At 38.3% G+C, this 17,725-nt stretch overlaps 1 protein-coding gene across 6 annotated transcripts in view; it reads right to left on the reverse strand.

The window, feature by feature from the left end:
* The window catches only part of LOC307171108 (SLAIN motif-containing protein-like), a 29,539-nt gene extending 12,450 nt beyond the window's left edge, over nt 1–17,089 (reverse strand). For 4 of the 6 annotated variants that reach the window (XM_079892518.1, XM_079892517.1, XM_079892515.1 and 1 more), the window contains exons 1-4: nt 16,902–17,089; nt 15,060–15,617; nt 2,909–3,048; nt 700–822 (exon numbers count right to left, since the gene is read on the reverse strand). In XM_079892518.1, coding sequence (XP_079748644.1) covers nt 700–822; nt 2,909–3,048; nt 15,060–15,613 — 817 coding nt within the window. In that variant the 5' untranslated portion in view covers nt 15,614–15,617; nt 16,902–17,089. The remainder of the gene's footprint in view (nt 1–699; nt 823–2,908; nt 3,049–15,059; nt 15,618–16,901) is intronic. The other 2 variants (XM_079892519.1, XM_079892516.1) reach the window with 1 other exon arrangement.
* Nucleotides 17,090–17,725: the final 636 nt, after the last annotated feature.

Raw genomic sequence — 17,725 nt, forward strand, 5'->3', positions numbered from 1 at the left:
TTAGCTCTGAGCCATGATTGGGAGATTATTCAAATTTAAAATATCAGATGAGCATCAAAACCATTTAATCTGTAGAGAATGTCATAAACAGGTTTCTTTCAGCATAAACTACAGTACGAAGAATGAGTTAAACTTCATGTTGCTGCTGAAACCCCAGCTGTGAACCATCACAACCAGAACACAAAGTGCTTTGCGAGCTTTATTTACCAAAGGTGGGCCTCATAAAAACAAAACATTTAGCCACTCCACAGAAAATACAGAGACATTAAATCATCACCATCAGCCGAAAAAATACTGAAATATGATTTTTGGTCCATATCGCGCGGCCTAAGTGAGTCAGTGAGTACTGCAAGTGAGTCACATGCCTGCAGCAAAGCAACTAAAATCATTTCTGGCCACCAATGTGGTTCATTAAACAGCAGAAACTCATGCAGAGGCAGTTACTCATGACTTTCACACACACTGCAGACCAAACAGGTTTTAAAACACACATAGCCGAAGACTAAGTTAGGAGGAATTTGCCAGCCATAAACCTCGTGATATCATGCGTGATATCTGACCTTGTCATATGCTTTATGTGTACTGAACACAAACAAAGTCGAAGCAGCTCTGCCCACACCACTGAACGCTTGCATGGGTGTGTCTGTGTGTGTGTGTGTGTTGTGGTGAGAGGCTGTAAGGCGTGGGTTAATGCCATACCTGAGCTGCCAGAGGTTAGTAGTGTTTTGTTAGTTGATTTGAGGTACCCAGCAGAAGAGGATGCTGAGACGCCAGCCTCGGCTGTCTGAGATGGGCTACTGTACACGTTCTTCCATCTAGATGCTGCAAAACACAAAAATCAAATCATTGAATGACCATGTCTAACAACCAGATACAAAACATCATCATTTATTCACCCACATGTCCAGAAAATGAATGTCAGGCGGGGTGCAGTGTTGCTTTGGACCACACTAACTTTTCAAAGTTCACTCGCTCTTCAAAATATATGTTGTGCTCCACAAAAAAAAAAGAAAGTCAAACAGGTTTGGAGCAACATGAAGGTGAGTAAATGATGACAGAATTTTCATTGTTGTGTGATATATCCCTTTAAATTCTACATTTGTCATTTCACAAAACAGTTAACAGTGAGCATTAAACTTCAAAGACTTGACAGAGCAACTGACACAACAAAGAAAGAAGCGCAATAACGTTAATAAATATGCACTTTCATCAAGAAGTTATTCTTATTAGAAATGTGACTAATGGAATTATATAAAAAGAGACTCTTAGATTTCAGGGGAAAAAAAATACATGAACTAGTTACTATGTGTTTGTTCCTGTAGAACAATCGACATTTGTACCTGCTAACATTTAGATTGCGTTTTCATGAATCTAATACTTACAATTCAGAGACTGTCTTGCTGCTTTCAAACTGCGGACAGGTGTGTAAAAGAAATACATACTTATACGTAATTTATATTGTAACATTTATATTCTACAGATTTTTTGGCACACAGTGTAGTGTATTTTAATGGTCTTTAATGGTAAATTTAACATGGTGACATTAAAGTCCGCATGAAATGGAAGTTGCGATAGTCTGTTCTCCTATATTTTGATATTTAAAAAAATATACAAGGCAGTTCTTGATTTTTGTCTATCGTGATTTGAACTTGAATTTGGACTTAAATTAGTTTGGCAAGTAGTTTTTGCTGTGGTTTCGAAATTGGAAACAAGAATTGTGAAATTTCACTAGTATTTAAAATAGAGTAATAAACCTATTTATTAGAATACAAGGTTACAGGAGTCAAAAACATTGAAAACAGTAACTATTTTATTTTATTTACTTGTTTGTGGCGGGGCCACTAGACAAAATCTAGTGTTGAGCCCTGTGCATGTTATAGATCTTATTGTGAACAATTCAAAATGTTTAATGTTTTATAAAAATGTTGCGTAATGTTTAATCAAAATGTCATAATTGTTGTATCTCTCTGGCCCCGTTTACATCTGGTATTAAAATGCGTTTTGGAGAATGGGATCACAGAGAGACGAGGGAGACACATTCCCATTTACACCTGGTGTTTTAATTCGTCTCTTTTGTCCACTTTCAACCACTTCTGTCCTGATTTTTTCGAGGGGAGGGTCTATGGGCGGGTAAACATATGGGCTTTTTCAGATCTTTAAAAGTAATAGACGAAATAACTACTAAAACGCACACGAAGACGACGTAAAACATACGGAGAACAGCAGCTTTTGTTTCTGCTCTGACAGCAGCAAGACCAGCCGAACGCTGTGAGTGTGTGTTAGAAATCAGGAATAGTGAGAGAACATTGAGCTTGGTATGTTTTTTATCTTCAAACCAAATGTGGGTCGACAAAGTTTAAATACCGTCTGGCTAGCACACTTGCCATAATGATTACATGTTAGGTCAGACTCGGTAGGCAGTCTTTTGTGGCTGTTTGAACACATTCGACCACATGAGCGTTTACACTACGAAAGCAATCCAGTCGAATGCGTTTTCGACTACCTGGGAGTGGTCAAAAGTCGACAAGCTCAAAGCGTTTTAAGTCAAGTCAAGTCAAGTCAACTTTATTTATATAGCGCTTTTCACAATGCAGATTGTATCAAAGCAGCTTCACAGTATTAAATAAAATAGTACATCAGTGTTTGTTTCTAGTGTAAAACGTCCACGTTTGGTAATGCTGATCAATAGTATTGTTGATTGATTGATTAAATTAAGTATCCCCAACTGAGCAAGCTAAAGGCAACAGTGGCAAGGAACCGAAAAACTCCATCAGGTTTTACACCTGCATTTCGTCATCGTCCACTTGTGATCAGTTCCTGAATCATTTGGATCATTCTATATTCATCTGTATACAACAACCCCTTAGTTTTGTTAACATCAGTTAAATGGCCATAAAAGTGTCCATACTTTGGTCTAGTCGGTTGATGAGCGTCCGACAGGCGACTTCAGTCTCTGGACTGGGGTGATCGAGAACTTTTCTACACCATTTCAGTGGTGATTCAGGGCCCTGTTCTGCCACAACATGCTTCTTTGGGGACACGTACAACCTGAAGAGAGAAAAACAGGACAGTAATTATAAACATCAACCATGAAATTAAACCGGTAAAATTCGTTTTGGGGGGAGAACTTAGAAATTATGTAAAAATGTCTTTACCCATCAGACTGTTTACAATCATCACCAAGTCTTACACTGACTCAACGTATAATCCCATAAAGATGGCACAGCAGAGATTCCTGTTATGATTGTTGCTCAAATGTACATATATGGGAAATCAAACAGTCGTTTATGTGGGACTGACAGTGTTTACTGGAACAGATGCTTGTCGTTCACTGGTGAAGAATCCATCCATCATGAGCAGCTCATCAAAATGCTGCACATGCCGATAAATACTGCTCTGATAAAGCTCATTCTCTCTCTAGACAGACACAAACATTCATTTCCTTTTGAGAGGAAGAATTTAACAATGGCAATAAGATTCCTGATCCTATTTGAAAGCAGAGTCTGGACTGCTGGAGGATTACTGAAGGATTGTCAGAAGTTAAAATATACAAGACATATTTGAATTAAAGGGGTCATGACAATAAACTTCTGACATACAAGAGGTCTGATAGTATTAATCAGTCAATTCTTACTGACTGTTAAACAGTTAACTATGAGCATCCTTGAGTTTGAAATCAAGGGTTTGTAGTTTGTCGCTCATACTTGTCCAGTGACAGCTGAACTCTCTTGTCCGCATTTGATTCGCATGAACCAACCGTTACGCTAGGGATGCACGACATTTCGGCCACCATATCGCTATCGGCCAATATATGTTCATTTTTAATGTTATCGGCCCAATAAGAAAATTTGGGCGATATATTAAAGCCTTCCTTCGGCTGAGACACTTCTCATGCGCACTGTTCGCCATGATGGTTTTGAATTGCTTGAAATATGACTGGAATCACTTCAAAAAAGGAAAATATAGTCTGTCATATAGGCTGCATACAATTATAATGAGAGCATTATCATTGTGTGCTTGGGACATGCATTTTATGGTGAGACTTTTGTTTATGTAATCAGGCTCTCAAAAGTTATTAAAAAACTTGGATATAGATTAATCGGCCAATATATTGGTTATTGCTTTCTCATATAAAAGAATTATCGGCATCAGCCAAAATTGTTATATTGGTGCATCCCTACGATGCACATGTTTTTATGCAGTTTACAAATGCACACTTCACAAGATCTCACAGCCGGAGTTGAAAGTTTTGAGAAATTAATTGTTTTTTTTTTTAGACATTCACTTGTTTAAGTGATATAAATGCGCATTTGCTGAATGCTGACGGTGGATGAGAAAGTATTATAGTGCGTTTGCCTTCTATTACTAATAATAGAAAAGCAAATGCTATAATTTTTCATATACAGTTTACTTTTTGTTTAACAGTTGTGTCCAGTAATTGATTAGACAGAACAGTTAAACAGAGACAGTAAACTAATGAATAATGGGAAACCCGACACTGATGCTGGCGTTCTCAGTGTGTTTAAAATAAATGTCCTGCTTCCGACACATTGGCCAAAAAGAAAAACTTATCGGATGATTTTCTAAAAAAAAAAAAAAGCTAAATATCTGCCTTGGCGAGCCATTGGTTAACCACTAATGTCAGCTGTGTGGAAGCTAGGGCTGGGTTGACAATATTGATTTCTCACTTTTAATCAATCTTCATTTTGATGAACTAAGATCTTTTAGTCTGTGCTGTTTTCAGTTAACGCGTGAACAAAACTTTATCAAATATTATTTGTAGCGCACATGCCATCCAGTAATAACAATAAGCTTTGTGCTGTTACTCCTAATATGAAAAAGTCTGATATTTTAAATTCATAATGAAATTCTAATAATAGATGTAGATTTGATGCTCTTTAATGTGGAATACAACGGTCACGCAAGTTCGCCAATCGTCTCTTCCTCTTTACGACTAGTCACAGCAGGAAATAAACATGAATGAACATTAGAAGGCATATTGAAAGACACAGTACAACAACTGCCTATGAATGTTTTACTGGTACATATTTAGATGACTTACTTCACATTAAACTGATATATGAGAGACACTGTTAACAACATGCCAAACAAAATGACACACTGCAGCTTTATATAATGGATCCTATGAAAACTGTTCTAGTCAGTCCACATCCAGGTCAAAACAATCCTCTTTTTTTCACCGTCTAGAATGAGCAGTATCACATGAAGCATAAATCCACCAAAAGCTGCTTACCACGTGCCAAAGAAAGCTCTATTAGCCTCAAGCACCAGATATGCTCATACGGAGAGGATAATTGCTGGCCAATGCCAATCCACCGGAGGATTAGTGGCTGGATTATTCTGCTTAAAATTAAAGCTGCATTAAAGCGATTAGCTGCTTATTATTGTTTTGTTTTTAGGAATTCTCTATTAATTAAACTAATCAATGCAGAATAAAATACAAGAGATGGACTAAACAGAACAGCCTTTAGCCTAATAAATACATTTATGAAAATCTATCTTTTTAGGGCTGCCCCCTAAAAGTCAACTAAACGTTTGTCGGTGAAAAGAAGCTTAGTCGACCAAATATTAATTAGTTGGTTAGTCGCGAAAAAAACAACAACTCTAAAGCAATTGGCAAAGTCCGGCAGTCTGTGACAGACTGTTAAAACGGCTAGACCATGTGGTAATTATTTTTTTTGTTTTGCTCACAAACATTAATCATTTGCACATGTTCTTACGCCTTGCCAGTTTAAAGCGCAAAAGAGAACTCAATTTGGTTTTCTGTGTACACACACATCAGGAGCGAGCGCTCAGAAAGCCTCTTGCGAATATTAAATTGAATTCTCTTTCAGGTCTTCTTGTATTTGAAAGGACAAATTTACACAAAATTCTGTCAGAATGCCCGTCTTGGCGAGTATCTCAAGATCACACTTCGGCTTCATTAGTGTTATCTGTTCATATTAGATATTTTTTTCATAAATATTATTTTAGAAACATTTCCCGCACATTTGAATCCAAAATAGGACTGGGCAGTATATCGAGTTTGTACGCTATATCGTAATATATAGGACGAGGCAATCCAGTTTATATAGATATGCCGTAGTTTGATACTACGAGCACATCTGAAAAATAGCAGAGGACAAGCAGTGAGTTGCTGTGGGGAAAGTGCGTAATCCAATGTGTCCTAAACCCGAGTCATGCTTTATATCCTCCCGTGGACAGGTGTTGAAAATTAGCATGTGTGCTAAAACATCCAAGCAAATGCATATGGTTCGTCCAATGTAATTGTAATGTCCATGTCAAATAAAAAATAAACAAATAAAAATACTAAGGCCTTTCCGCGTCAGATGCTCGGACTACAGTGGGGTTTAATGCGTTTGAGATGTTGTGTTTTTCTCAGTGCATAACTTACATTTCACAGCTATATTCTCCATCTTTAAATGTTAGAAAGTCTTGTAAATATTTCCATTTTGCTGTCAGGAGTGGACGAGCCTCAAGCAAACGAGTCTCTGATAAACTAGACTTCAGTAAACAAGCGTAATGTATAGCATAGCCTACATGGTTACATTCACTATATTTCATAGCCTTCAGTATGAGCACTGTTTGTACGAAAACATTGGGCAGTTTAATTATGTGAAATTTTTTTTTTTTTACATAATTAGATTTTTTTCAACTATTTTTATCCAAGTAGAAAAAATTTGAAGATGTCAAGATATATAGGCTAGTGTACATTGTCATTCAGCCAAAACATACCGATATTTGATTTTTTTTTTGTCCATATCGCCCAGCCCTAATGCAAAACCACCTCTTGCAGTAATCCTTGACACGCAGCCAGTTTTTAGTTATGGGCTGTATGTAAGGTTACACTACAAATAAACCACACAGCTGATAAACTGTTTATCCAGTGAGTCATGCGCACGGATTAATTGTTCACCACAAGACTAGTAATATGCGCTAACAAAGTAAATAGGGACAATTTTGATTTCATGTCGAGTTTGAGCTTTGTATCAGTAGAAACCCGGAAGTATTTTCAAATGACCGTGCTTCCCTCCCTCATGTCCCCCTGAGACGAGAGATTTCTGTATTGTGTCAAAAATCATCATTTAGCGTCATCGGAGGCTTTTTTGTCCAGAGGCGAGAGACTACAGCCAGTAGGAGGAGCTCGTTCCGCATGTCTTCAACCCGCCCATAGGGGGATCTCACCATAAAACGCCGTCTTTTCAGTTTTGAGTCAACTAGTAGCCTAGTTGTATCATTTTTTCTGATACTGCCCTCTGTAACCGGTACGCGTGGCGTTGGGAGTGTCCTCGTAGGGCAGCGAAGCAAGTGCATTCTGGGAGTTGTTGTCTTTCAACCACATGAGCCAAAAATACATTTTCTGGCATCAACTTCTAAAATAATTTCACATTTCTACTACATAAAGGACCCAATTTAAATACACATTCATCTTTCCAGCGGTGAAATATCCCTTTAAAAATTAAAACTGGTGCTAAAAAAAAAAAAAAGTAGCTAATCAAGAGTAAAATGTATTCATTGGGCTAAACAAAACTTCATCTAGGCACTGCACCTTTCAGCCTGACCTTCCCTAATATCCAAAGTGGATTTAAAACAGCTCAACCACAGAGAAGAACAGCTGACCCCAGCACTAACATGGCAAGGCCAGGCTTCCACTTTGATTCTAGAGATGCCACTGGACGTCCTGTGTTTACACAGGAAGATCCACTCTCTCAGCCCCTCTCAAATCACGGCCATTCACCGATGCATCACGGCTACATTCAGAATGACAGCAATCACAAGATCTCAGAATAAATGACTTTACTCGTGTCAGTCCAAGCTCATAAGACTTTGGTTCATCTTCAAAACACAAACCACGATATTTGTAATGAAAATCTGAGAGTTTAATCCAAGTTTTGTGAGGAGATCTGATAGCTTTATATGATGAACAGATTTAATTTAGACTCTTATTCACATACAAAACACATCACATATGATGAACACAGAAACTCAAAGTATTGCATGAGAACTATTGAGGTTTGTTGTTTTAAAGTGTGATGCCCTTGTCAAAAAAGTACCGACTGGCTACAATGATCAACGCACAGAAGTGTTTGAAAGTGTTTTATAAAAGTGAGCGGGAGCGGTACACTCAGTCGTTTTATCTCCTTATAAAACTTCTAAGTTCAGGTTACCTGGACTTTCAACGGAGGGACAGAAACCTCTCAGGTTTCATTAGTTTCTATCTACATATTTTTATGCATATTATGGGATTTCGCATAAAAAAAAAAAATGCTTTTACTTTTACTGAAAAAAAATCCCTCGATGCACAACTTAAAATACATATATAATATCAATTAATCAAAAATAATCGGTTCAAAGAAAGTTTTAAAAGCAAGTAATCATATGGTTTTATTGAACAACACTTAAAATACATGTCATATACATAATATAAACAATCAACTTCTGCACATTACGTATTATAACAAATGTCGGCAGAGGGCGCCAACAAGGGTGATCGTTGTTACACTTTACAGCAGATCAAATCCTTGTTTAATATCGGCCAAACAAAATGTAATTCAAATGTTCACTTAAAGGTGCTGTATGTAACTTTTTTACTCTACTAAAGCATAAAAATACCATTTGCAGATATTTAGGAAACAAGTTCACATACTCGTTTCTCTGAAAAACACTTCTACAGCCAGTTATTTTACTTATTATTTTACACGTTCTGTGTCAGTCGGGTTTTGTTTTGGTCTGTGTGACTCCGCCCACTGCCTGTTCACCCAATAGTATTTCGACACCCCGGGATGCCAGTTGGCAGGAAACACAGCGTATCGCAGCCTTGGAAACGAGCAAACAAGCTGGTCAGAGACTGCAGATTCCACACAACCTAAAAGGCCTCGGTATCCATCTAAAAATCTCTATGAACGAGAGCAAATTAAAACGCGGATAAATCAACTCATTAACTTACAGTCTAAGTCGCCTCGGTTTTCATCATCAATTGCGCTCGCCGATTTTGAATTTGGACTGCACTGTCATTCTTAAATACAGCACCTTTAATCTTCGATATTTGGCCTCTCCTTTACAACAGAAATGCTACAACGAGGGTTTAAACTTTAATTGTGAAATCGCAATGAACAACAGTTTGCATATTTAGAAACATATTTATGTATTCTCCTGTGTTGGCGTAAGTTTATAAATGATTTACGTTACAAATCTGGTGAAATGGCATTTGTTGCGTTCCCGGATGAACGTTCTAAGCAACCCAAAACTCCCAGAGATGGAGTTTGTTAATCGAGCTGCTGAGACGCATGTAAATGATAACAGCGCAACAGTTCATTATGAAACACAAAGCGCATCAGACTTTATATGCCTTCTCAAATGCATGTTACTGGAAACCCAAACAAACAGCACATGCAGAGACTGAGTTTGTGTGGAGCAGCGCTTACTGTGGAATGGAGCAGCTCTGAGAAACGTAACCTGCATGCATTTGACACCGGCTTCATTTTGAAACCCGCTGCACAAATACAAATTGAATTGCAGACTTTGTGGTTTCACAATGGCACTTTGCTATATTATGTTTTTAAATGGTTTAAATAAATTGTGCAGCCTTATAAAACGGTCAAATAACACGGTTCATGGATTCTCGTCTGTGGAAAGCGGCACTTCCGGAGTTCCGGCATTTTTTGATACTTGAATTTAATCGCGGCCCAATGAGTTTGTGTTTTGTATGTGCACTCTGAGCCTCAAGTCATTTATGATAGAGGAAATTTCGATTTTGTTCTCTTGAACACATAGGATGGAAACATAGCTAATAAAAATATCTTAATTTGTGTTTTGAAGATGAACCAAAGTCTTATGGGTTTAAAGGCCTGTTCACACCGGGACGAATTTCACGCGCGATATTCGCCGACGTTTAACGCCTCGTGACTAAACAAAGGGTGCCAATGTGAGTGTGCACACCGACGCGAAAAACGCCACGCGTAAAATCGTAATTTTTTTAAAAAACGCCTCGGGTTCGTTTTTTTGGTTTGACGCGCCGCGTTAAAAACTATCCAACCAATGAGATTGGCGCTTTTGCTCACGTGTCTGGAGCTTCTGAAGTTACAGTAAAACACAACTTGGGGGCGCTCAAACACAAAACGGTCTTGCCGAGCACACATACGTAACGGCGAAGAAGATATACAAGTAGCGTCTACACTGCCGGGAAGAAATAAGACGAGGAAGATGCAAGGCAAGATGAATGTAGAGCTGCTGGTCTCGGAACAAAAAGAACTATATGACAAACGCGACAGCGACTACAAAAATCTTGATACAAGAGAACTGTTATGGAGTGGTATTGCAGAGCAAATGGGCCTTGATGATGAGTTTCATTTCACTTAATTGTCTTTCATTTACATAGGCTTGTAACGGGGTATTTCTGTTTTACATTAAGCACCATCTAATGTCAGGGAATGAATTTGCATGTTCACTCGGCTCATCGTCAGTGAAAATCGCTTGGGTGTGTGAACACAAAAAACACGTTGAAAAACGCTGACGAATAACGCGCACCGATATTCGTCCCGGTGTGTACGGCCCTTAAGGGTGAGTTAATGATTTTTGGGTGTACATTAAAGGAGGGCTCTTTTAAATTGATCCAGTAAGGAGCCACTTAGCTAACATACTAAGATGGCATACGACAACCCAGCAACCCTAGCATCGTGGAGCTGACACTCCTACATTTTCCAAAGAAAAAGTGTAGTTTATATTCAGTGCTACATGACTTAATAATAATAATAATAAAAGCGATTAGACTTTATTTTAAGGTGTCCTTGTTACAGTGTAATTATACATTTAAGTACTGAGTAACATTAATCACCAATCGTGTACTTACTCCTGTTTCTGGAGCTCTACCTTCCTGCAAAGTTCAGCCCAACCCTTATCAGACAAATGAATCAGGTGATTAAAGGGATAGTCCACCCAAAAACAAAAATCACCCAATGATTTACTCACCCTAAAGTCTTCCTAGGTGTATATGACTTTCTCCTTTCAGACGAGTACAATCAGTTATATAAAAAAAATGTCCTGGCTCCTCCAAGCTTGATAATGGCAGTGGGGTTAATAAAGGCCTTCTGAAGCGAAGCGATGAGTTTGTACAAGAAAAATATTCATATTTAACACATTACAAAGTAAAATTATAGCTTCCGGCCAAACACAGTCTACTTACACCTAAAGCTAATATGGATATTTTTCTTACACAAACTCATCGTATTGCTTCAGAAAGCCTTTATTAAAAAATAAAAAAAACATTTACAAAGCAGAGTTGGTTCACATTGTTCAGAGTTCACGTGTTTTTGACGTGCAGGCTCACATGCGAATGGCGAAATGAGCGAGGAACAGGAAAAAAAGCACAGAAATGGAAGATTTGGTCGCAAAAAGAAACGCATCATCAGTTATCTGGAAATAATTTGGCTTCAGAAAGAATGATGTTGACCAGAAGCAGGTGCTTTGTCGGGAGTGCCTTGGAATTGTTGCCACAACACGCGGAAACACGACTAATTTGATCATTAAAGTCGGCACCACAAAGCCCTGTGTGACGAGTGCAAAGCCAGATCTGATTGCAGTCCAAAGAAAAAAAAACATTTTGGATTCGTTTGCCAGTGTTACACCATATGAGAAGGGTTCCAAGCAGAAAGATATCACTGATGCGATAACATTTCACCTCGCGAAAGACATGGTACCAGTTAACACCGCTACCAAAGAGGGTTTTAAAAGCATGAACCGGTCACTTGACAAGTGGTATGTAATACCATCACAAACCTATTTTTCTCAAGTTGCCATCCTAGAGCTGTACGAGAAACACAAGGCACTAGTTGAAACCGAGCTGTCACATGTGGAATATTATGCAGCAACAACAGACTTGTGGTTTACAAACAGCCTTTTTCCCGCAGGATCATACAAGTGAGAACATCGCAACGGGGATGAGAGAAGCACTGGCTGCTTGGGGCCTGGATGAGAGACGTCTAGTCTGCATTACAACAGACAATTGCTATGCCATGCATGACTTGACTTGAAATATAACATTTTCCTAAGTTTAATCAGTTTCATAAATGCTAGTTTTGTAAGCCATTTATTGTTAAAGGCAAACTGATTTTAATTTGTTAGGCTTTAACTCAGGTCCTGTCTGAGGACAAGAAGGCACGGCATCTGATTCCAACCTGGCAAGATATAGATGTCCTGGAATCTGTCAGCAAGACACTGGGCCCACTGCTGGACTTCACAGATGCAGTGTCAGGAGAAGACTACAGCCGCTTTCCGACCAAGTAGTTACAGGAACTTAGTTCTAGGAACTGTCCACTTCTAAACAGTTCTATGAACTACTTTCCCCCAAACTCGGTTTTGCTGTTTGCGTTCGCACTGGCCAAATGGCCATAGGAACTGGTAGGAGGGGTAAGGGAGTGACGCAAGCACGGTGACTTTTATTTTGACGGCGCGACGGACCTTTATTTTGGCAGCGCTGAGACCGCCAGAGCAAACAATGCTCGCATTCTCTGTGTTCATTAGTTAGCGATCAGTCTAACAGTACTGTTTAATATGTTATTAGATAGAACTGTTATAGAAAGTAGACAGTATATGAAAAATAGGTTATTAGCCTATGCCGTGTGGTTGATGTCCAGTGTTGCTAGCTGGGCAGATAAACATAATCATGTTTGCCTTGGTCCCCTCAAAGTTGCGTTGGGTTTTCTCTTCAGCATAAAGGTTTAAAGACCCATCTATCACTGTTTTCCATGTTTAAACTTTGTATAGTTAGTTTATGGAGTAAATATATAGGCTATAATCTGTGTGTTACATTCTAGCTGTTTTAAAAATGGCGGGTGCTGGTGTTCTGCGTGCGTTCGGTCAATCAGCGTACACTAAACGTCACGGGTAGTTCCTATAGTGCTGGTTTAGACCCTACTCTGAAGGAGAAGTAAATTAGTTCCTACAAATGGAGTTCCTAGAACTAAAATCGTTCCTAGTTCCTGCGGTGCGAACACGCCGACATCCGGGTACTTTAGCCAATAGTTCTAGGAACTGTGAAAAGGTTCCTCCGGTCGGAAAGCGGCTATTGTCAGTGACTCCTATGTGAAGCCAGTTCTTCACCTCTTCAACACTTCAGTGCTGCTAATGCAAGAGGAAGACACAGACCTGACCAAGACCTTGAAGGAGATGTTGTACTACAATAATGAGAAATATAAAGATGACATTATTCAGGAGCTGCTTGACGTGGCTTCTTGTTCGGATCCCCGTTTCGAGATGGACTTCCATCAGTGCATGCAACAAGCCCAGAGTGAAGGCCAGAGTTGCATCAGAGATGAGGGAAGGCCAGGAGGAGACATTAAGCTGCAGCACTGAGGTGTGAGGTGGAGCCCGAGGTTGTTGAAAGTCCCAGGCAAAGAAAAGCCAAGAAGTCCTTAGGAAGTTTCTTTAAACAGAGCGGCGTTGCAGCAAAGGGTGATTCCTCTGTGACCTTCAAGGATGCTGTGGAAGCAGAATTAAGCAACTACTTGCTAACACCTTCCATAGACACAGAGCAAGATCCACTTGCATGGTGAAACACACACACAGAGTAAGCTTTCCACATCTCGCCAAGCTTGCCTGCAAATATCTATGTATTCCTGCTACAGGTTCCCCCTCAGAGAGGCTTTTCAGTGCAAGAGGCAATATAGTCACTTTCCAACACTCAAATCTCAAGCCTGCGATGGTGTATAGACGCTTAAGCATAGATGCTTAAAAGGCAAATTGGTATATTTGAACATTTATATTTACTATATTATGCAACAGTTGTGAGAAAGAAATATATTTAACTTCTTAATGTTGTATTTAATATATTTATCGCCTAGGCACTCCATTTAGAAAGAAATAAGTTTTTTTTTTTATACAGTTTTTGAAAAGTTTAATTTAATCTCTATTTGTTAGCTATGATGACCACCACTTGTTTTACTTTGGCACTGTTGCTAAGAAATTATTATTATTTTTTTATTATATGTTAATTGTTGTTTATTACAACAAGTTTAGCTTATTGCAATTTATTTGTTTTATAAAAAATATGTATTTTATACTGTATTTTTGTAAACCAATTTGTGGTGTGTGGTGTATAGCTGTTTATACATTTTGTTTTTAAAATTTTGTTTAAAAGAGGTTTGCTACTTTTCTATTTTCAAAAAGAGGTTTGTAATTGTTGAATAAAATGTTAAATTACTTATGTGATTATGAAGTGTCCTCTTCAGTGTATTGCTCTGTTTAACCTGTCCTGTGCAGAGATCTAGCCTCCTGTAAACTCCAGGATCCCTTATCTTAGAGTAAGCGACATACATTATTAATACCATGACATTTTAAATCCTTGACTTGCCTGAATTGATAGAAGAGTGAATAATATGGTGAGTCAAACAGTGTATTAAACAAGCCAAAAGAAATCAAAAAGTAATTTTTCAGCTTTTTTAATATATTTTTTATTATTTATTTTCTATGACGATGCAGTTACCTACAAAATCGCCCCAATAATTATTTAATTCTTGAGCAAATCAAGACATCTAGTGAAAAATTCTGTATTTCTTCATATCGCAATATACATCTCAGAAAAAAAAGATATTGCAATGTCATTTTTATCCAATATCGCTAGTGTGGAGATCTTTTATCATGAATGGATGCACTTTTATGGACTTCAAAACAGAAACAGCCATTCACTGCCATTATCAAGCTTGGAAGAGCCAGGATATAACTCAGATTGTATTCGTCTGAAAGAAGAATGTCATATACACCTAGGATGACTTGAGGGTGAGTAAATAATGGGCTAATTAAAATTTTTGGGTGAACTAACCCTTTAAGATCATCATGAGCACTTGATAATTGTTTTGTTGGATCAGGGTTGGAACTGAACTTTGTCGGTAGGTAGATCTCCTAGAACAGGACTGGTCACCCCCGCTATAAGGGTTAGGGTTAGTGGATGCATGTAATTATGCAAAATTTATAGTCATTACTATAATGTGTAACAAAGGAGGTCACAGTAAAATAAAGTGTTACCGAAAGATCAATAAACCCACCAGCAGTCTTCGTCGTCGGCCTCAGCACACGTCTCCAAGTCAAGTACATCCACCTCGTCCAGGGCGGACTGGTCCATTCCCGCGTGCCCCGCTCCCAGCGCCTCAGAGTCGCAGACCTCTGGACACAGACCAGCGCTGAAGCGTGCCAGTGTGTGTTTGGAGCCAGAAGCACGCGGTGAGCTCAAGAACCCGTCCTCATCCTCAGGCCTGCAGGCGTCAGGCAGCGGAGACATGTCCTCACTGCTGCTGCTGCCCGCCGGAGGAGACAGCGAGTTCCCAGCATCCTCTGCTCTGGGAGACGTGTCCATGACCTCGTGCAGGTTGTTGATGTTACTCCCTGTGGTGAGGTTGCTGTTGGCTAGTTTGCTACCCCTGTTGCGCAGGGCTTGATTCTGGACCTCCAGGCGTCGCACCAGCTCCTGAAGCTTTCGGACCTCCTCGAGCTCCTCTGCGGTCAGGGTCGGCCCGAACTCGGGCTCAGAACTGGACATCGTCCCGTCGGCGTCACCATTATCGGCTGGCTGAATGACACTTCCACCATCAGGGACGACCATTCTCCTACAGAGCGAAATAAACCAAGATAAATTATAAAAAAAAAATTTACAGAAAACTGCATTTCACAAAGCTTCTTCAATAGGGATTTTCTTAATTTCTTTACTACCGTTCAATTTATTTATGTACACTAACACATGTATTAGTCAGTTTGTAAACCGTTTTGAGGTGTTTTATTATGAGTAGGCTATAATAGAAATACTAGCTGGTTAATAAAGTAAGTATAATTATTAAATACAAAAATCAACCGCAACTTATTTAACAGAATTCAATCAAAATACAAATTATTTATTAATATCATTATTTGTTTTATTATCCGATACTAATCTGCAGAGGCTTCTATGTTAGCAGTTTGATCACAGCCAAAAACAACAATTCAGCAACGGCTAACAGGGGCTTTATCTTCTCGTGTGTTTAACAAACTTACACGTGAATGTATTTTACACACACTTGTTAGCCTGTGCTCACTTAAAAGGATAGTTCACCGAAAAATTACAATTTTGTCATTTACCAACCATCACGTTGTTCCAAACCTGTACGAATGTCCCATTGATTTCCATAGTATATATATATATATATATATATATATATATATATATATATATAAAAACATTCTTCATCAAGTGTTTGGTTTGTCATATTCTTCAAAATATCTTCTTTTGTGTTCAACAGAAGAAATAAACTTGAACATGTTTGGAACAACTTGTAGGCGAGTAAATGATGACAGAATTTTCATTTTTGGATGAACTATCCCTTTAAATAGTGTTTTTATTTTATATTTTTACCATTATTACTATCATTATAAATGAAATTACATATGATTATTTGATAGTAAACATAACACATATTACGTTTATAGATGTTATTGTAGAGATGGTCAAGAAATGTAAGGTTAAATCTAGATCTGTTACACTTGCGAGCTTTTTCAACTAGAAGGTTAATATAGCCATACAGGGCGACAGATATATTATACTATATACACATAATGTTAATAAAATGTTCACAACAACAACAACGGCACACAAGTTAGCAAAACAAATAAACAAACCAGCAAACAAATGAGGTTTACTTAAACTAACAAGGATATACTTAATGAAAGAACTTACAGAACGTGAATTATTCTGTAGAGATTAAACAATGCTCATATCTTTAACGAGTATGTGTTTAATAACACCGAAATATTGATGTAGTTATTTGCATCAGCGTTTAGCTAATATGTTTGTGTCTAGTAGCGTGTAAGCTGAGCTACTGTTTCCAATTAACTTATTACTGACACAATAATCAACATACCTCTCCTTTCGCCCCAGTTTCTGCAATTTTCCGATCTAACGTTTCGATATATAAAAAATAAATAAATACATTTAAATAAGTAACCCGCCGATTTTTCGCTGTTATGATTCAGACAGTATTTTGCCTGTGTGGAGCTAGTTAGCTCGTTTGCTATCGACCTGAGGTGATTGACACCCCCTGAACCAATCGAATGAAAGGTCCCGCCCACTGCAGTAAGGGACTGACCATATATGGAAGTGTAGCTCCGCCTACTGGAGGCTTGTGGTATTTGAGCATTGACTGCAGTAACAGGGTCTGTCCGGCAGGTGGAGGCACGATACTAATGTACACACTGCAGCTTTGTTAATCGGGTTTCTTCGTTTTTTTCCCTTTTGTTTACCCCTGACATGTATGGTTATATGTTGCCTGTATGTAAATTGTTTTGTTCTTATTAAAATGCAATAAAAAAAATATATATAATATAAAAAAAGTTATTTGGTAAGGCCGAAGTAGACCGAAATATACGTTTTTGTTCACAATAAAATACTAGTGTGCAAGTTCCTGAACACTGCCTAGTGCTTACTTTTGTAAGAATGTGAAACAACACAGCCATTATTATGCAACAATAAATTCCAAACAAAAGTGTTCTACATTTTTGTCACTTAGCCAGTTATCTTGCAAGTAATGCTGGACGAAGAAATGTTTTAACAGGAAGAAGTTCAATGAATTGCATTGTGGGACACTACACCATGCATTGTCCTACTTGTTTAGGCACATTTTGACAATTTGTAGTTGACCATCTGGTGATGCATACAGAATTTTTGCTGTTTTTTGAATATACTGTA

This window comes from Squalius cephalus (genome assembly GCF_949319135.1).
Source record: "Squalius cephalus genome assembly, chromosome: 14".
Taxonomy (NCBI): domain Eukaryota; kingdom Metazoa; phylum Chordata; class Actinopteri; order Cypriniformes; family Leuciscidae; genus Squalius; species Squalius cephalus.